This window comes from Mobula birostris, chromosome 8, assembly GCF_030028105.1.
Source record: "Mobula birostris isolate sMobBir1 chromosome 8, sMobBir1.hap1, whole genome shotgun sequence".
Taxonomy (NCBI): Eukaryota; Metazoa; Chordata; class Chondrichthyes; order Myliobatiformes; family Myliobatidae; genus Mobula; species Mobula birostris.
Window position 1 is genome coordinate 149,589,020 of NC_092377.1, and position 21,151 is coordinate 149,610,170.

At 41.2% G+C, this 21,151-nt stretch overlaps 1 protein-coding gene across 1 annotated transcript in view; it reads left to right on the forward strand.

Annotated features, from left to right (window-relative positions):
• Positions 1-21,151, forward strand: part of cds2 (CDP-diacylglycerol synthase (phosphatidate cytidylyltransferase) 2) — a 49,365-nt gene that overhangs the window by 9,855 nt on the left and 18,359 nt on the right. Inside the window, exons 4-8 of the mRNA XM_072266541.1 lie at positions 1,561-1,658; positions 6,238-6,377; positions 8,792-8,850; positions 13,225-13,307; positions 20,853-20,940. Coding sequence (XP_072122642.1) covers positions 1,561-1,658; positions 6,238-6,377; positions 8,792-8,850; positions 13,225-13,307; positions 20,853-20,940 — 468 coding nt within the window. The remainder of the gene's footprint in view (positions 1-1,560; positions 1,659-6,237; positions 6,378-8,791; positions 8,851-13,224; positions 13,308-20,852; positions 20,941-21,151) is intronic.

Genomic DNA, 21,151 nt, shown 5'->3' on the forward strand with positions numbered 1-21,151 from the left:
CCGTTGGAGAGAGAGTGGGGGGGGAGGGATGCAAACTTGATTCAGGCAGATCTTTGATGTTCTTCGCAGTTGGCTTCGGGCGGACCCTTTTATGTCTTCTATCTCGCTGTGGTCACCAACTGTGACCCCTCCGTTCCGGATACGCCCATTCTTCTGTGGTGAACCCTGCACCCAGGCAAGGGCGGACACACACACCAAGTTCCCACCGATCATACCTCTACACCCTGTGAGTCTATGGTCAGTTTCCGCAAACCGGTCCTCCAAACTCCCACCAACTTGTGGGGGCACACCGCTCTTCCAGGGTCTCGTTATCTCGTGATCTCGTGGTGTGTCCCGTGCCTTAGCGAACCTGTTCTTTTTATCCCCCTGCTGGGGTATCGCCTGTCCATCAAACTTCAAACAGTTCAGGTTCAAAGCAACCGGTCTGTAAATATTCTGAACTGTGTTTCTTTTCCATTATCTCTCTCTCCTCTCTCAATAACATTTTGAACGTTTCTCCATTGTCTCCCTTATCTTTCTCATTAGCATCAATCGGCTGATAACTTGGTTTGTCGTCACAGTGCAAACCAATAATTAAACTAAAGATGATCTATTGTGCACAATGCTAGATGAGCAAAAGAGGTTTAACCGCAGATCACAGGGGGTTTTGTTACTTTGAGCTCTAAAGTTGAATTTGATGTATTAGAATAGCAGGTATAATAAATCAGGAAGGATCTGAAAATGCATACAGAGATAGCAAGATCCCCTCAAATCTTATTGTTTAAAAATTAACACCCAGTTTAAAAAAAACTGCAGCTCTGTGAATGTTTGATTTCATCAGTGAAACTACCATTCTTTTTAAAGAGAAGCAAACCTGTTTGTTGACTTAAGGATAGACAGTGAATGTTGACATCAGTATGATTGACAGCCTGATGAAGTGAAGTTGCCAAGTAATAATACTTCAGACATTCTCCTGGAGCACAATGAAAATGAATGACCTTGGCACGTCAAATAATGTGAAGGAGCATCTGTTGATTATGTCATGTGAGAAATAAAATTTGATTATCTGCATTCTGCATTGTGTACATAGAGTTAATGACGTTCACATAACATTGCTTTGAGTAAAATTTTTAAGTCAAATATTAACCAACATATTTTTAGACAGAAACATGATTTGCATTCTTTAAGCTTTGACAGATTAAATTCAAACAGGTATTTCCAGGCTAATGTCACATTGTATATCACATCTGAACTTGACTCTACATCAGAGTTAAGTCTGGGATCCTGTGTGAATACAACTGTGTGTGTTGTCAAAGGTGGTGGTGTGGTATACTAGATGATTGTAATGGGAATGTTGTGTGAGGAGTTCATAGTATATCTGAAACCAAAACATTTCCTTGGTTATAATGTATCCCAAACTAAATATTACACCTTCATAAAAGTATGTTGAAATTTACCAATCATTGTGAAAATTTATGCAACTCTTTGTCAATTTCTTCAAATGTTGCATGTGATCAGGCTCAAATGTAACTTTGAACAAACCAAAATCATGAGTTTCTTGTTTTTCTGTCAATTCTTTAGGTTCTGTGTGTACAGATCAAATGCTTTCATGAGATTATTCTCATTGGTTACAACGTTTATCACTCCTACCATCTGCCATGGTTCCGGACTCTTAGCTGGTGAGCACGTGATAAGATTTAGCCTGAAGGCACACTGGTAGAATATTGCTGGGAAAATTAAGCCCTTAGTGTCACGAGAAATGAAAATATAGATGCATGCCTTCATTCATATGAACAGCCAAATCAGCATTTAGCTAGAGAGCAGCTGTTTGCAAGTTAGCCATGAGAGGTGCTGAGATTGGAAATTACAGCTACTCAATTCTATCCTGTTGTATTTTGAACATATTTTATCACTAGGATCTGACTAATGCTAGTTGTGGTAATTCTGACTGAATTTTTCCTTTATGAACACCCCTGCATCCATGCCAGGAGTCACACCAGCCCCAACCTCCACACCCTTCCATCCCCTCGGTCTTGCTCCGTTCACCATAAAACTACACAACAATAAACACTCTAGTTTACAACTGTCAATTGCTAAGATTGGTTGTTGGGAGAAACCCTCTGCCTCACTTTACCATGCTTGTCTTCCTAATTACCCTCCCTACCTTCTCCATGTTCTTCTCCAAAAGTAAGCTCGTATATTTTTGGGATACTGATCAGAAGTATTCATCTATCTGCTTTTGCACCCTGCCTCTCTCCCTTCATCTTACCCACCAAGCTCAAGCATCCCAAATACTTCCTGTTTTTCTACCCTCAGGCCTCATTTCCCTCCGGAGTCTAGAATCTGTCCCATCACCTGTCTGGTTGAAGTTCATCTTGGAAATAACTCGGAAAATGTGTAGCTCAGGTGGTTGATAGTTGGGTTGAGTTGTTCTTCAATCTTGGCCATTCATTTGCAAACATTAAGTCAACATACAAGGAGACATCACCAGTGTGTTTTTAATTATCGGAAGCTCATCTTTTCCAGGACATATTGTTCACTTGATTTTCTGGCAAAAACAATTTTCCTATAATCAGTAGTAACTAATGTTGCCAATGATTAATTCTGTCCTGTATTGTTCTCACTACTTACAACATAATAAAACTCATCAAAGATTGATCTCAGTGAACTTATTATAGTCTTACTTTTCCATCTAAAATCCTTGATTTGTGGTTCACCTAAATCTCTGGCTACCATTCTCTAAGTTTTGGGCTTGATTTTCTCCAATCTGCCAGAGACTCAGCTTTCTGGTTACCATTTTATCCTGAAATTGTCTGAAGCTGAGTTCATAGCTGCAGGTTTGTTTTGACCTGGAGCTGTGTTTTTATCTTTGTATTCACACCGTCACCGATGGCAATTTGCTTCTGCTTCCATGACATTGCTTGGCTCTACTTGTACTTCATTTCTCACCTAGACACCCGGTACATACAGTGGCATGCAAAAGTTTGGGCACCCCAATAGATTTGAGCTCTCAGATAACTTTTATCAAGGTCTCAGACCTTAATTAGCTTGTTAGGGCTATGGCTTGTTTACAGTCATTGTTAGGAAAGGCCAAGTGATGCAAATCTCAAAGCTTTATAAATACCCTGACTCCTCAAACCTTGTCCCAACAATAAGCACCCATGGGTTCCTCTAAGCAGTGGCCTAGCACTCTGAAAATTAAAATAAATGATGCCCACAAAACAGGAGAAGGCTATAAGAAGATAGCAAAGCATTTTCAGGTAGCCATTGCCTCAGTTCATAATGTAATTAAGAAATTGCAGTTAACAGGAACAGTGGAGGTCAAGTTGAGGTCTGGAAGACCAAGAAAACATTCCGAGAGGACTGCTCATAGGATTTTCTAGAAAGGCAAATCAAAACCCCAACTTGACTGCAGAAGACCTTCAGGAAGATTTAGCAGACTCTGGTGTGGTGGTGCACTATTTTACTGTGCAGCGACACCTGCACAAATATGACCTTCATGGAAGAGTCATCAGAAGAAAACCTTTCCTGCATCCTCACCACAAAATTCAGCATCCGAAGTTTGCAAAGGAACATCTAAACAAGCCTGATGCATTTGGGAAATAAGTCCTATAGACTGATGAAGTTAAAATAGAACTTTTTGGTCGCAATGAGCAAAGGTATGTTTGGAGGAAAAAAGGTGCAGAATTACATGAAAAGTACACCTCTCCAACTGTTAAGCATCGGGGTGGATCGATCATGCTTTGGGCTTGTGTTGCAGCCAATGGCACGGGGAATGTTTCACTGGTAGAGGAAAGAATGAATTCAATTAAATACCAGCAAATTCTGGAAGCAAACATCACACCGTCTGTAAAAAAGCTGAAGATGAAAAGAGGATGGCTTCTACAACAGGATAATAATCCTAAACACACCTCAAAATCCACAATGGACTACCTCAAGAGGCGCAAGCTAAAGGTTTTGCCATGGCCCTCACAGTCCCCCGACCTAAACATCATCGAAAATCTGTGGATAGGCCTCAAAAGAGCAGTGCATGCAAGACGGCCCAAGAATCTCACAGAACTAGAAGCCTTTTGCAAGGAAGGAAGATCCCCCAAACAAGAATTGAAAGACTCTTAGCTGGCTACAGAAAGCGTTTACAAGCTGTGATACTTGCCAAAGGGGGTGTTACTAAGTACCGACCATGCGGGGTGCCCAAACCTTTGCTTTGGGCCCTTTTCCTTTTTTGTTATTTTGAAACTGTAAAAGATGGAAATAAAAAAGTAATTCTGCTTAAAATATTAAAGAAATGTGTCATCTTTAACTTTATGCCTTTTGGAAATCACGTCATCTTTTACTCACTTAGTTATTCATAGTAACAGAAATTTTGACCGGGTTGCCCAAACTTTTACAGGTCACTGTACTTTGATTCATAATTTTGACAACTGGACAATTCCATTCACTGTTCTTCTGACTGGGTCTGACCTGTGTCATTAAACATTCTCACTTCTAGCTCTTCTGGCCAAGCCTTAATTCACACAAAATCTCATTCACCTATTATGTAGGTGCCTACTGACCTACACTGTCAACTGTTCATTACTACTCTAACATCCATATTTTCATAGCTTTACAAGGACTCCTTTGCCTGTATTCCACACTCCTTCCTCATCTCTGCATCCTATTCAAATCCAAATTTTTAAAGGTTTTCTGCTCTTAAATTCTGGCATATTGCTTTATCAGATGTCCATTTCTCAAACAGTGCCTTCTCCATGCTTTCAGAATTAAACATTGGAATTTTCTCCATGTACTTCACTGTCTTTCTTTAGCACTCTCCGTGAAGAAACATGATAAGTGCTGGAAGAGTGAAATAAGAACGACCAAAAATACTCAGCAAGTAAGGTAGCAGTTGTGTAAAGTAACATAGAAACATAGAAAACCTACAGGCTGTTTGGCCCACAATGCTGTGCCGAACATGTACTTACTTTAGAAATTACCTCGGGTTACCCGTAGCCCTCTGTTTTTCTAAGTTCCATGTGCCTATCCAGGAGCCTCTTAGAAGACCCTAAATAAAGTTAATGTTTGAGATCAAAGATCCTTCAAGGCTAGCTCTGTCTGAGCAATAAGCCAAAGAAGCCTGATTAATTCCAGTGTAAATTATTATTAACAACATTGATGTTCACTGATACATGACAGCATTTATTAATATGCATCTTATTGAAAGCAATAGTCTGGTCATTATTAAATTGGGGACATGGAGGAACAAGGGACTACAATGCTGGAATCTGGAGCAAACAGATAGACTGCTGGAAGAGCTCAGTGGGTCAAGCAGCATCTATAGAGGCAAAGGAATGGTCGATATTTCAGGTTGAGATCCTGCACCATTATTAAAGTAGTCCTTATTACTCTATGCTGGTTTTTGTATTATTTGCTCTAAATAACTTTCTTAATTAGTCATCGACGATAACATATTTTGAAGCACTTTGATGTAATAAAGCATTCCAGATCATTCACAGAAGGGAAATAAAGTTATAGAGAAATGCAGCATGGAGACAGCTCCTTTAGCCCGCTGAGTCCATGCCAACTCCAAACATCCCTTTACATTAATCTAACGCTGACCCAATTTGTTCTCCCTTTACCATCAACTCCTTCCAGATTCTACTTCTTACCTGCACACTTGGGGCAAATTAGAACAGCCAATTGTTAACGTACAAACCTACACACATTTATCAAACAAAATTTGACATTTGATTAAGAGATATTTGAATAGTTTTAATAAGCAGTTTTCTTGAGACACCCTATGGAGATAAAATATGCAGAAAGGTAGCTGAAACTATATCCACTAATAATTAAAATTGGTATGAGCAAAAACCCAGAAGCATTGAAGTTCGAATATCTCTTAGGGCTTGAAAAACTTGCATGTTAGAAATTGGCAAAGACATGGAGCATGAAAGTCTTTGAATGTAGACTGAGTGCTTTTAGTAATGAACTAGATTAAGAGGCAATGGAGATCAATAATCATGGCTGAGAAGGATGGGGTCAGCTAAGGTATTGGCGGCAGGGTTTTAATTGAGCATGTCTGTGGAGAGTTGTAAATACTAGCTAAAAAGTATTGGCATTTCCAAGTCCATAGGTAAGAAAAGCCAGAATTAGGGTATCAGGAGCTAAGGCAGGATACTTCCATTTAAATGAAACGCCTGTTGATAACTAATACAATGTGGTATCTGAAAATGTTGTTTACCACTGAAAAGGTTTTTTGAATTTTTTCCTATTTTCCTTTTAAAGGTATTTCTTACTATGTGCAAATTACTTTTTCTATGGAGAGACAGTAACAGACACGTTCTTTGCACTGGTTCAGAGGGAGGAACCTCTCCGGATCCTGAGCAAATACCATCGTTTCATTTCCTTTGCTCTTTACTTGGCAGGTAATACTGTGTTTTTGTGCCATGTTTATGAAATTTTGTAAAGTAACATCAAATGAATCACTTAATCAGTCCAAGAATAATTTTTTCCAATAAAAGTCTTTAGTCAATGATTGCAGAGATTTTATTAGAAAACTTCTTTATTTAGAAATATAATTTTTCACATTTTTAATGAGTTAAATGCGTTTTGCTGTCATGCCAAATTGTGAAATGTCAAAAATAAATTCCTCTTTCGGAAATGCCTAATGTGTTTTACAGCATTTACAATGCTAATTTGAGAGTTCATATAGCAGCTGCAGAAAGCTGCTATCTTATTCAGGAAGTGGGTCAGTGTTGTTAAAGGGATTTCTTTATGGGGCCAAGAATGGTTACATAGGAAACTGATCTGGGAGATAGGATGGAAAGGGACTGTGTGAGTCAGGGGAGATCAGGAGCGAACAGTAATGACATAGTGATGTTGGGTCCCTGAGCAATAGGATAACTCCATCTGACTAGATGCATCAAATGGGTTCCAAAATGTCTGATCACATCCCAAGCTATTGCCAACAATGGCAGCATCAACTCTTATCTGTAGACTGAAGATACAAGTACATTAATCCATGTTTAAGACAGATAGCAGTTATATTTTGAATGCAGTATAATTATTGCGGGAGGAAATATATAAACTATGCCCAGCAATGTCCATAAAACCATAAGGTATTGAGACAGAATTAGCCCATTCGGCCTATTGAATCTGCTCCTCTGACTCTATTTCATATAGGATTCATTACCTTGGGCATGATTTATTGAGAGCTAATTGTGTCACAGGTTTTTTTTATGTATTAAATAGTTAAATGGTGTTAGGCATAGTGATGATGATGATGTTCGCGGAAACACAGAGGAAATGATCTAAGCTGAATTATAACAGGAAAAAAAAGTCCAAATTCCCAATCAGTAGGACTTGAGGAAAAAATAGATATTAAAAGCATGCTAGAAACTGTCTTATGTACTATTTATACATTTTTGTTTCTTATTCAATTATTATAAAACATAAGAGACTATATTAATATATTGTGCATGCTAAGATAGCAAATATGTTGAAGGTTAACAGGAAGTCAAAACAACACTTATAGAAATGTACTGTGCACTTAGGTGCTCTGTGGTTAGTCTTTAGATGTAATTGACGTCACCTTTTGACAGTTATTAGTGCTTCTACAGAGAAAGCCAGCCATAGTTCTGGCTTTCTCTGTAGTTAGCATGTGGTAACCACTTTGGACTCTGTTAGTACAGAATCATGACTAATAGTGTTAAATCCCAGTTCAGGTTATAATTGTACAGTGGAACCTAGATTCCTTATGCAACAATTGAGTCTACTGGAGATCCTTGGTTAGAATTGGGAGAAACACGCAAACAGGATTGTTTCAGAATGACTTGAAAGAAATTTCTTCAACTTGAATATGCATGTTTCATTGATTGGTGGTTGTTTGAAAATTTAAGCTCTCTTTTAGAAGCTGACTAGCAAGTCTTTGTTAGCTTGTGCTTAAATCGTTAAATACGTAACTCAACCAGAGAATGCCACAGTGTTCAATATCCTTACTGAACTTGTCTCTTAATGGAAACATGTAACTTTTTCTTGTACCATAACATGTCTGAACTCCAAGTAAGTTATGCCATCACAGAAAATTTATAATGCTAATTTTCAGTTAAAGAGAATGTTCACAAGTTGCTTGATTTGAAAACTGTGGTTTGAGTTTTTCTCAACGGTTGAATCTGATTACTAAGCAGTATCACATATTGCAAAGACTGAAAAACCGAGTGCATCCTTTTTTAAATGAACAGCATTACTCAGAAAACTGACAAAATGAATTTGAATGGTTGTGGTGATGCTTCATTTTCAGTTAGCAGTACAAAATAACACCGAGGTGAACCAGACTATTTCCTGGATAGCTCCAAATTGATAAAGCCCTGGTACAGAAATTTGTCTTTGAACACTTTTGCTAAAACTCTACTTCTAAAATTTAGTTGTTGAATCAAATAGCCAGAATGCATTTAAGGTGAAGCTATTTAAATACACAAGGTAGGAAAATAGTTGTGTTGGGGGAAAAAAGAGGGTTGAAATAGCACTGTGTAGAACATAAATGCTAGCATCCAGAGCAAATAGCCCATTTTGTGTGTAGATCTTTCTTTCCTATATTGCGATGCTGGACGTGATTACCACACTGCAGCTCAGAGGAGGTTAGTTAACTGTCATTGAACTAAGTAATTGAATCTTGGATCTTCCTGGCCAATGTGTTAAACAGTTCTATTCATACATTCTGAGAACATGTAAGAGAGACCACAGAAGAATGGCCTTCACTGTTCATTTATAGGGAACTAAATTAATTTCAGCAACTTCCATCAAAAGTAAGAGATGGTAACTTGGACCTTTTTATTCCCAGGATTCTGCATGTTTGTCCTGAGTCTTGTGAAGAAGCACTACCGACTGCAGTTCTACATGGTACGTAACTCACTTGGTCAGAATAGGGCACTACACATTTACTTTTCACCTATATCCAGACAATCTATACTGTACACGTGATAATTTGTGTTGGTGTGGCCACCATGTCTCTGGGCCTCAGTGGCCCACCATCACTGAGCAGTAGAGCATGTATAGGGTCTAACTTGACCCTCATGGCCCAGTTATATTTTGTTCTGTTGTGGTAGTGGAATGGGGCAGAGAGGCATCAAGAAATAAATTGATCATGAATCATGCTAATTGGATATGTTACAAACTCCAGTACCTAAGCCAATTATCCAACAGTATTGTGGTCTGTAGAACAGCAGGTCTATTCCAGTGTTACATAATCAGCGCAAGCATTCTAAGTCAAGCCATTATGCTTGATTTTCCAAGGAACCAAATTGGTGTTATAGCAATTTTAATGGTGTCATGTCATCTGGAAAACTGTACAGTGTTAGCCTACTTAAATTTAAAAGAGATGAGTGATTATTTATTTTCTCCTTTGGATACTTAAACTTGGAGCTATTTTCTTAAAAGAGTGGTGGAAACACAAACATAGCACCTAGAAGCAGGAATAGGGTATTCAGACCTTCGAGCCTGCTCAAACATTCAGTGTGAGCATGATGACCGTCCACTTCAATACCCTCTTAATGCTTTCTCTCCATATCTCCTGATCCCTTTAGCAATAAGAAATATATCTGTCTTCTTTCTGAACCTATGTAATGATTGTGTGGTCTAGCTGTCATCTAGTTCAAGACATATCTGTTGATCTAAATGGCATATCCTATATCTTGAGACTGTGATCCCCAGTTCTGGACTTCTCAGCCACTGGGAACATGCTCCCTGCATCTTGCCTGTCCAATCCTTTGAGAGTTTTATTAGTTTCTATACGATCCTCTCTCATTCTTCTACACTCCAGTGAAAATGGTACTAATAAATCCAATTTCACTTCATATGTTAGTTCATATGCCAATGCAGGAATCAGTTGTGTAGAACTTCGTTGCCTTCTCTCCCTTGCACCATGGCAAAATCATCCTTCCTCATATAAGGAGGCCAAAACTGGTATATAGTTCCAGAGGCAAACACGAGGAATTCTGCAGATACTGGAAATTCAAGCAACACACATCAAAGTTGCTGGTGAACGCAGCAGGCCAGGCAGCATCTCTAGGAAGAGGTACAGTCGACGTTTCGGATGCTGCCTGGCCTGCTGCGTTCACCAGCAACTTTGATGTGTGTTGCTTGAATTTCCAACATCTGCAGAATTCCTCGTGTTTGCCTTTTTAAATTCACTATTGCGAAGCCTCTTCCGGTGATGCCTACACTGAAGAAGTTTAAATCTTCTCTTCGACGGAAGTTCAGTGAAACCATCTCTCACTGCTCCCCATCTGTAATTTCTTCGGCCCTTTAACCTTTCAACCACATTTTGACTCAGACTCGCTATCACAGCCATATATCCTTTCATTTTGGATCTCCCCCTCCCCCTTTCAAATCTCTTACTAGCTCTTCTTTCAGTTAGTCCTGACGAAGGGTCTCGGCCCGAAACGTCGACTGTACCTCTTCCTAGAGATGCTGCCTGGCCTGCTGTGTTCACCAGCAACTTTGATGTGTGTTGCTTGATATAGTTCCAGACGTGGTCTTACCAGAGCTTCGTACAGCAGTGTCAAGCCATTCTTGTTTCTGTACTCAAATCCTGATGCATTGAAGGCTAACGTACCATTTACCTTTCTAAGTACTCTTTGCATTAGAACACTTGCTTTCTGTGACTGGTATATAATGATGTCCAGGTTTCAGCTCCAAACCTATTAGCATTAATATTCACTAAATAAAGTCTTTCTGTTTTATCCTCACATTTGTGCTGCTTATATTAGTGTACTGCTTCTTGTACTGCTTTTGCCAAGCATTTGCCAATTCACCCGACATTCAGTTTCCTCACCTAGATTGGAATAGTGCAATCATTTCAGTTGAGTATGATGTTTTCCTAAGGGGTTGTCTGTTGATGGATCGTCAGTTGGCAATCCAGGATCCACAAATTCTAGTGCAGATACTGTATATTGTGAACAGATTGGGAGGTGTGAGCTGATGGCAAAGAAAGATTCAAGCTAGCCAAATAAAAACTCATTTATTCCTATGTGTACATCCTGTCTGTAAACTAATTTTCAGTGTATGCTAGTATATTACCCTAAATCCCAGGTGCTTTTATTTTGCGCACAAACATCTTATGTGGGATTTTTCCTCTCTTTTTTTCATAGTGGAGTTTTATTTGCCATCTTCCAATCTATTGGAACAGCTTGATAGTCTTGAAGGTTACTGCCAATACGTCTGTATTTCCAGGGAACTTTCTTTGTTACTCTGACATGCAGATTTTCGGATGTGACAGAGGGTTGTCAGTCATAAGGCCTATTAAGTACTTATTACCTGCAGTTCTTCCTTCTCACTGGGCTCTGATTCCTTAACATCCTCTTCTTTATGGAGGCAGAACTAAAAAAATATATTAAATTGACTACAATTTCCCAACAACTAACCCCTTTCTGACAGTAGACCTACATTTGGATTCACTAACTTTCCTTACTTTTTATATTTATTGAAGCTTTTATGGTCAGCATTTATGTTCACTGCAAGTTTACTTTCATACTTCACATTTCCTCTAATCACCAATCTTTATGTCCTTTGCTGAATTCTAAACTGTACTTAATCCTCGGGGCTGTTGCTTTGTCTGAGAACCCTGGGTCTAATACTATCCATAATTTTACTCGCAAGCCACAATTTGCCCATCCTTCTTGATTTATTTTTGTGCCAGAATGAGTAATTGTCATAATTTGTCTATACATTTTTTAATTAGTATCCAGAACATACCCACCATCAAGCCATTTAGTGAAGTTCCTCAGTCACTCATAGCCAATGACCTTGTTTTCTGATTCATTAACTTTACAGGCTTTGAGTATTTATAAACTGGAGGTGCATTTTTTGATAAAGTAAGTGAAAGGTTATTGTGGATAGAGTTGAATGTGAAGTTAAGTTGCAGTTAGATCAGCCATGGCTTTATTAATTGGTGGAAAGGGTTAAGGGCCAAGTTACCTACTGAATAACTTGTTTGTATGTGAACTTTTTGGAAGGCTGATCAGTTCAGTCACAGTTCAGTTTCAGTGCCTGTGGTAACTTTGTAGAGAAGTGTGCTGACACACAAAGCTCCAATTTCAAAGTTCAAAGAAAATATATTGTAAAGGTACATATATATCACCAACTACAACCCTGAGATTCATTTTCTTGTGGGCAGACTCAATAAATTCATAATAGAATAATAATCATAATAAAATCAATGAAAGACCGCACCAACTTGGACGTTCAACCAGCTTGCAAAAGACAACAAACAGTGTAAATACAAAACAGAAAAAATAAGATGTAATAAATAAGCAATAAATATCGAGAACAAGATGATGAGTCCATGAAAGTGAGGCCATGGGTTGTCGGAACATTTCGATGATGGGGCAAGTAAAGTTGAGTGAAGTTATACCCTTTGGTTCAAAAGCCTGATGGTTGTGGGGTACCAACTGGTCCTGAACATGGTGATGTGAGTCCTGAGGCTCCTGTACCTCGTTGGCAGCAATGAGAAGAGTGCATGACCAGGAAGGTGGTAGTCCCTGATGATGGATGCTGCTTTCCTGTGACAACACTTCGTGTAGATATGTTCACTGGTGGGGATGGCTTTACCTGAGATGGACTGGACCGTATCTACTACTTTTTGTAGGATTTTCCATGCAAGGCATTGGTGTTTCCATACCGGACTGTGATGCAGCCAGTCAGTATACTCTCCCCCACACACCTATGGAAGTTTGTCAGAGTTTTAGCTGTCATGGCAAATCTTCACAAACTCCTAAGGAAGTAGAGGTGCTACTGTTCTTTCTTCGTAATTTCGCTTGCGGGCTGGACCCAAGACAGGTCCTTTGAAATGAATACACTGAGGAATTTAAAGTTGCTGACCCTCTCTGCCTCTGATCCTCTGATGTGGACTGGCTCATGAACCTCTGGTTTCCTCATGCTGAAGTAAATCACCAGCTTCTTTGTCTTGCTGACATTGAGTAAGAGGTTGTTGTTGAGGCACCACTCAGTCAGATTTTCAATCTCATTCTATATGCTGATTTGTCACCACCTTTGATTCAGCCTATGACAGTGGTGTCATGAACAAACTTGAATATGGTATTAAGGCTGTGCTTAGACACAGTCGTAAGTGTAAAATGAGTAGAGCTGGGGGCTAACCACACAGCCCCTTTTTTGTGTCAGTTGATTAAATTCTGTTAAACTAATGTGTTAGTAACCTAGTCTGATTTCACAACCTTCTATGCCTGGTGTTTGATGTTGATTTTTTTCACTTCACAGTTCGGATGGACCCATGTGACCCTGTTAATAGTAGTGACTCAGTCCCATCTCATAATTCATAACCTCTTTGAGGGAATGATTTGGTAAGTGACAGACCAGCTTTTTCTTTTAATCTTATTGATTAAAACGCACAAATTAACATGTAATTCTAACTGGTAGAGAATAGAGAAAAACTGCAGAGAGCTGCAGCAAACAGAGGCTTGGCTTCCTTGTGAATGAAACAGAGAAAGCTAGCACAAAAGTGAAGTAGGTCATAAGGAAGGCTAATGGAACATTGGCTTTTATTTCAAGTAAATAGAGTACAAGACTGAGGGAAATTTTTCTGCAGTTGTACAAAGTGCCATTGAAACCACATTGAACAGTTTTGATCCTCTACTTAAGGTATTACTTGATTGGACGCGGTTTTAGTGAATGTTCACTAGGATGGAACAAACTAGAGAAGGGTTGTTCCTAAAAGAAAGATTTAACAGTTTGGGACACAAGAGGTTCTGCTGATGCTGGAAATCTTTAGTACACACACAAAATGCTGGAGGAACTCAGCAAGATCATGTAGCATTTATTTGTTCCCCTCTATAAACGCTGCCTGACTTGCTGAATTCCTTCAGCGTTTGTATGTGTTGCATAAACAGGTTGGGACTCTATTCACTGGAGTTTAGAAGAATGAGAGGTGGTTTAATGCAGTAAAAAAGGTCCTTTGGAGGCTAGACAGTTGAAATGCTGAACAGATGGTTCCTGTTGTGGGGGAGTTCAGAACCAGTGGCACGATCTAAGGATAAAGTGGTGCCCATTTAAGACTGAGATGAGGGAGAGTATCTTCTCTCATGGTTGTGAGTCTTTGTCACAGAGAGCTGTGAAAGACCTGAGATAGGTTTTTAATCAGTAAGGGAGTTGAGGCTTAGGGGGAAAGCAGGAAAATGGGTAAGAAGTGGCAGATCAGCCAAGACCTCACCTAATATTGGAGCAGGCTTGAGGGGTTGAATAGCTTGTTCCTGGCTCCTAATTTTGGTGGTGCATTTTTGGTTACTAAATCTTCTGTTGTGTATACATTTTTTATTACAGGATTTCAGTGTTATTTTCAGCTTATTAATTTTTAATGAACTCATTAACAGCACCTGTGAATTTGCAGGGAGACATAAAACATAGGACATAAAGTATGTTTCAAGACATCTCAAAGCACTTCACTCGTGTGCTTGTGTGTGCTGTGCGAGGTGGCAGCACATTACAGTAGCTTCCTGTGTTTCTCTTAACTTTATTTTGCATGTTTCTTTCTTTTGTTTTTGTACTGGCTAGCAACACTGAGAAATATCAACGGACGTTAATCTGTTTAGAACATTTTCATCATCCTTCTGGCTCTCGGGATACTTTATTCCATCGAGTCCTGTGACTACAGTAGGGGAGGCAATGTTGTATATACAAGGGAGCAGCTACCAGCAGCCAGGAAGCAACCTTTGTTTGCCCAGCAGAAGCTTGATATTGCGGACAAGCTGAGATGGAGTTACTGAGTAAGGTTGCTGGCAAATAAAAAGAAGGAACTAGCAATACTCACGAGGACACAGAACGAATACTGGGAATACCGAGACATGGCTACACCAGCAAATCTTGGATTCCAACGCTGCTGTGAATGGGTTTTCAACACTGTGAGCAGACAGTTAATCTACAGTGCAGTAAGAGGAAGGGAGGTGGGCTTGCTGTGCTTGTGAACAACAGATGGTGTAATCCCGGTCACATTTCTGTGAAAGGAGAAATCTGAAGTCCAGACATCGAAATGCTTGCTGTGAATTTGCATCTGTATTATCTACTGCTTGAGTTTAGCTGCGCCATATTGCTCATTGTTTACATTCTGCCTTCCCGATGAGGTCCTGATGCTGCTTGTGATGTCATACCCACTACAGTCACAAGACTCCAGACTCAACACCCCAGTGCATTCATTGCAGTATCAGGAGACTTCAACCATGTATCTCTCTTGACCTTCAATCAGTTTGTCAAATGTCATACAAGTCTCATACGCAAAGGTTAAGGATGCATACAGCTCCACAGCTCTCCCCCCACTTGGAAGATCAGATCACAACCTGGTTCACCTCATGTCCTTGTATAAGCCCAAAGTACAGCAACAGCTCACTACCACCATGACAGTAAAAAAATGGTCTCCAGAGGCCATTGTGAATTTGATGGGCTGCTTTGAGGATACTGACTGGAATGTGCTTTGTGAACCATATGGGGTGGACATTAATGGACTTACTGACTGCATCACTAGCTACATCAACTTCTGTGTGGACACTGTGATACCATCAAGAACTGTTCGCTGCTTCCCTAACAACAAACCATAGGTCACCAGTGATCTGAAGGCTCTTCTCAACCACAAAAAAGAGCCTTTAGATCAGGAAATGAGGAGGAATTGAAACATGCAGAGGGAGCTAAAGGAGAGGATCAAGGTGGCTAAAGAGAAATACAGGAGAGAGCTGGAGAACAAGCTTGGGCAGAGTAGCACACGGGAGGTGTAGAGGGGCATGAAGAACATCACTGGCTTCAGTCAGCCTAGCTGTAGAGCCTTGGAGGCAGCCATGAATGGGCTAATGAGTTAAACCAATTCTTCAGTAGGTTTGACAAATGCCCACGTGTTCACACCTACTCAGTGCACCAGTCCAGGTGCTGAGGCACCCAGTGGACCCTCAGCTCCTCCAGTTCAAAACTCTCTACACCCTCCTCCTTCTCCTGCACCTACCATCCACACCTCCACTTACCAACTGCTATTGTCCCGATCTTCACCAACCCCCCGCCCCCCCCCCCCCCAGCCCCTGCCTTTCCCTCCAGTCATCATGGACTCACCTTCACTACTGAGCAGGTAAGAAGGGCTTTGGGGATACTCAGACATGGCAAAGTATCAGGACCGGATGGTGCGAACCCCAAGGTCCTGAAGGAGTGTGCTGGCTAGCTATGTGGAGTTCCCCAGTGCATTTTCAATCTCAGTCTCAGCCTGGAAAGGGTCTCAACTTTGTGGAAAGCATCATGTGTGGTCTTAGTACCCAAGAAGGGCCAACCAAAAGTTTTGAATGACTACTGTCCGGTGGCACTGACCTCACACATCATGAAGACCCTAGAGAAATTGGTCCTGACTCACCTCCAAGCCCTGGTCAGATCAACACAGGTGATGCCAACAGACTCATCAAACCGATTCGAAAGGCTGGCCCTTTTACAGGAGTCAATCTGGACATACTGGAGGCTGTGGTAGAACAAAGGACCCTCTCTGGAAAATCCTGGCAATTCTGGACAATGTTTCTCACCCTTTGCATGCCTCTGTGATGAACAGAGGAGCACTTTCAGTAATAGGCTAAGACATCTGCACTGCCCCAAAAGCACTATATCAGGTAATTCTTACCCTCAGCCATTAGGCTCTATAATGAGTCAACCTATAGCCGGGGAAGGGATGAGCCCCCTCCCTGTTAGACTGTTATCAATGTCTGTTTACCAGAGCTCTGTTTACCACACTCTGCTATCATGAACACCCTGTGCAATACCACCATCATTTCTTATCTGGATGGTGTGAATCCAATACTGTATAACATTACGCTAATTCTTGCACTACCATTTTATCAATGTAAATCTTGTAATTCTTGACTTGTAAATGTTATTTTTGAGTTAACTTATTTTTTATTCTTTCTTACTTCTCTTCTAATATTTGTATATCTGTGCAATTGTAATGCTACCATGACACTGTAATTTCCTTTGGGATTAATGAAGTATCTATCTCTCTAGATAATTAATTACTTTCAAAGAGTAGTCATTGTGATGCTGAAATGTGGCAGATAATTTGCACATAACCACTCACACAAATGACTATAAACTGGTTTGGCAAGGATGCCAATTATAGCATCTCTGTGCTTCTTCAAGCACTACCATGTGATCTCTCATGTCCCCTTGAGGAAGCAGATGAAGCTACAATCTTAACTACTTGGAATATCTGGAAGTCCTGTACTCCTTCCTTGAGGCTATGAAGTCAATATACTGGTTCCTTCTAATTCTCAGAAGCCTGAGACAATCAACAACTGTGAAGTTAGGCCACAAATCATTTTTTTTACTGTTCAACATATCCTCCATAATTCATATACAACAGGAACGGGATGAACCTCAAAATCTTTTCATCATAATGTCAGGGAGACAACGTGGATATATGTGTTCTCTGCTACACTTTTGAAGTTTTTCCAAAGTATTAACGTTTCATTTTTCTTTCCTTCAGTACAGCAATAATTAATAGACTAGTTTTTTTGTACTCGGCTGTGGAATGGAATTTTAAATATATTTCCTTAGAGGTGAGACTGCTACAAACTAAACAACGGTTACTGCTGCTGAAATCTCACTGATCAAATCAAACAATGATTTGCTACTGAAGTCCATAATTGTGAGATTGCATGTCAAATGTGGCAGCCATTTTGTACCCAGTGAAGTTCAAAGAAACAAACTCTATTTAGTGACACACACAAAATGCTGGAGGAACGCAGCAACCGTGGCAGCATCTATGGGAAAAAATACAGTTGACGTTTCAGGCCAAAGCCCTTCAGCAGGGCTGGAGAATAAAAGCTGAGGAGTAGGTTTGAAAGGTGGGAGTAGGGGAGGGAGAAACGCCAGACTATAGGTGAAAGTTGGAGGGGGAGCGATGAAGCAAAGAGCTAGGAAGTTGATTGGTGAAAGAGACAGAAGGCCATGGAAGAAAGAAGAGGGGGGGGGGGAGGAGCACCAGAAGGAGGCAATGGGCAGGCAAGGAGAGAGGGACAAGGGGATGGGAAATGGTGAAGGGGGGGTGGAGGCATGGGGGCATTACTGGAAGTCTGAGAAATCGATGTTGATGCCATCAGGTTGGAGGCTTCCCAAGCGGAATATAAGGTGTTGTTTGGCCTCAGCATCTTGTTATCCTCCAGCATAAGTGTGGGCCTTCTCCCAACAGTGGAGGAGACCATGGATATATCAGAATGGGAATGAGAGGTGAATTAAAATGGGTGGCCACTGGGAGATCCTGCTTGTTCTGGTGGATGGAGCGTAGTTGCTTGTTGAAGTGGTATCCCAATCTACGCTAGGTCTCACTGATATACAAGAGGCCACAGCGGGAGCACCGAACACTGTGTATGACCCCAACAGACTCAGAGGCGAAGTGTTGCCTCAGCTGGAAAGACTGTTTGGGGCCCTGAATGGTAGTGAGGGAGGAGGTGTAGGGGGAGGTGAAGCACTTGTTCTGCCTGCAAGGATAAGTGTCTGCAGGGAGATCAGTGGGGAGGGACAAATGGACAAGGGAGTCATGTAGGGAGTGATCCCTGCCGAAAGCAGAAAGTGGGGAGGAGGGAAAGATATGTTTGGTGGTGGGATCCCATTGGAGGTGGCGGAAGTTTCGGAGAATTATGTGCTGGATGTGGAGGCTGGTGGGGTGGTAGGTGAGGACAAGAGGAACCCTATCCCTGGTAGTGTGGCTGGAGGATGGGGTAAGAGCAGACATGCGTGAAATGGAAGAGGTATGGTTGAGGGTAGCGCTGGTAGAGGAAGGGAAGCTCGTTTCTTTGAAAAAGAAGGACATCTCCTTTGTTCTAGAATGAAAAGCCTCATCCTGAGCAAATGCGGTGGAGATGGAGGAATTGAGAGAAGGGGATGGCGTTTTTACAAGTAGCTGGGTGGGACGAGGTATAGTCCACGTAGCTGTGAGAGTTTGTTGGTTTATAATAGACATCAGTGGATCAGCTTTCTCCACAGATAGAGACAGTGAGATCAAGAAAGGGAAGGAAATGTCGGAAGTGGACCAGGTGAATTTGAGGGCCGGGTGGAAGCTGGAGGCAAAGTGGATGAAATAGACGAGTTCAGCATGGGTGCAGGAAGCGACACCAATGCAGTCATTGATGTAGCGTAGGAAAAGTGCAGAACGGTCACCTGTGGAGGCTTGCAACATAGACTGTTCCACGTATCTGACAAACAGGCAGGTGTAGCTGGGACTCAGGTGAGTACCCATGGCTACCCCTTTTGTTTGAAGGAAGTGGGAGGACCCAAAGGAGAAATTATTTAGAGCGTGGACAAGTTCCACTAGACAGAGGAGAGTGGTGGTGGAGGCGAACTGTTGGGTCTGGTGACTAGAAAGAAATGGAAAGCTTTGTGGTCTTCCTGGTGGGGAATGGAGGTGTATAGGGTCTGGGCATCCACAGTAAAATTAAGATGATGGGGGCTAGGCGACCTGAAGTTCTTCACCTGTGAGACTGTTGGGGTCGTATACTTTCTGTGGTGCTCCCGGTGTGGCCTCTTGTATATCGGTGAGATCCGATGTAGATTTTTGAGACTGCTTCGCCAAGCATCTATGCTCCATCCACCAGAACAAGTGGGATCTCCCAGTGGCCAACCATTTTAATTCCACTTCCCATTCCCATTCCGATAGTCCATCCATGGCTTCCTCCACTGTTGGGATAAGGCCACACTAGGTTGAAGGAACAATACCTTATATTCCGTTTGGGTAGTCTCCAGTCTGATGGCATGAACATCGATTTCTCACACCTCCAGTAATGCCTCCAGTACCCCCCCCCCCAACTTTACCATTTCCCATCCCCTTGTCCCTCTCTCATGTTATCTCCTTGCCCGCCCATTGCCTCCCTCTGGTGCTCCTCACCCCCCCCCCACCCCCCACTTTCTTCTTTAATCCATGGCCTTCTGTCTCTTTAACTGATCAACTTCCTAGCTCTTTGCTTCATCCCTCTCCCTCCAAGTTTCACCTATCATCTGGCGTTTCTCCCTCCCCTCCCCCCACCTTTCAAATCTACTCCTCAGCTATTTTTCTCCAGGCCTGCTGAAGGGTTTTGGCCTGAAACGTCGACTACTTTTTTCCATAGATGCTGCCTGGCCTGCTAAGTTCCTCCAGTATTTTGTGTGTGCTGCTCAGATTTATAGCATTTGCAGATTTTCTCTTGTTTGTATATCAGTGACATTAGTTTCAAATATTCAGGATTTTGTCTGTGAAACATCTATTGCAACTTCAGTTGAAGCACACACAATGTGTAGTGTGCACCTTTGATGTGGATCACCAAGCTATCTCTATAAATCTTCCCAAAAGTATGTATTCCAAATCTAGGGTCCTGGCCATGACTGATATTGAAGACAATTGTTTGGCCTCAGCATCTTGTTATTCTCAGCTCAACTGACAACCCATTTTCCTTCTACTCTGTCAACTATAAGGATTGATGATTATTATGCTTCCACGTCAGCCTTAAACCTATATTACTCTAATTCCTGAATTTGAATGGACCCTAAGAACTCTGGCTCAAGGAACATTGTTGCAGGGACTTGTCCCTATTAGTCTCTCCATAGGGCTGCATCTGAGCCAGCTTACTGTAGGGTACACTGGGGACAGCAGAGCTCTGAAGTTGTGGGTCTCCACATAAGTAATTCCCAAGAAGGATAACGTCAAGTGTGTTGTAAATTACCTGAGTTAAATCCTTCAGACACAGCTTCATACAGTTCTATTTCACTTAGCTAGAACTAGCAGTTGTCGATTTTAGTGGCTGACGCAAGGTAGCTTGTATTTTCACAAGGAATGAAAATGATGAACTCTGTTAGATCCATCTCTCCACTTACTTTTTTGACTTTGTCCATTCCTTCTTGTTGCTCAGGTTCATTGTGCCTATTTCTTGTGTGATCTGCAATGATATCATGGCTTACATGTTTGGATTCTTCTTTGGCCGAACTCCACTCATTAAGGTCAGTAGGAAAACTAAGATACATTATCACAATTTGAAGTGAAATAGCTGTTGTTTAAAATTTTGATGGCCTCACTTCAGGTAGGTGGCAGAAGTATTGGTACATGAAATGTAAGATTTCATACAGATGAAGGAGAGGCCTCATTGAGCAATGTCAGAGGGAGCTTCAAAGCGTAATAGTTCAGTAGTTGTTTTAGGAAGTGCTAGAAGCT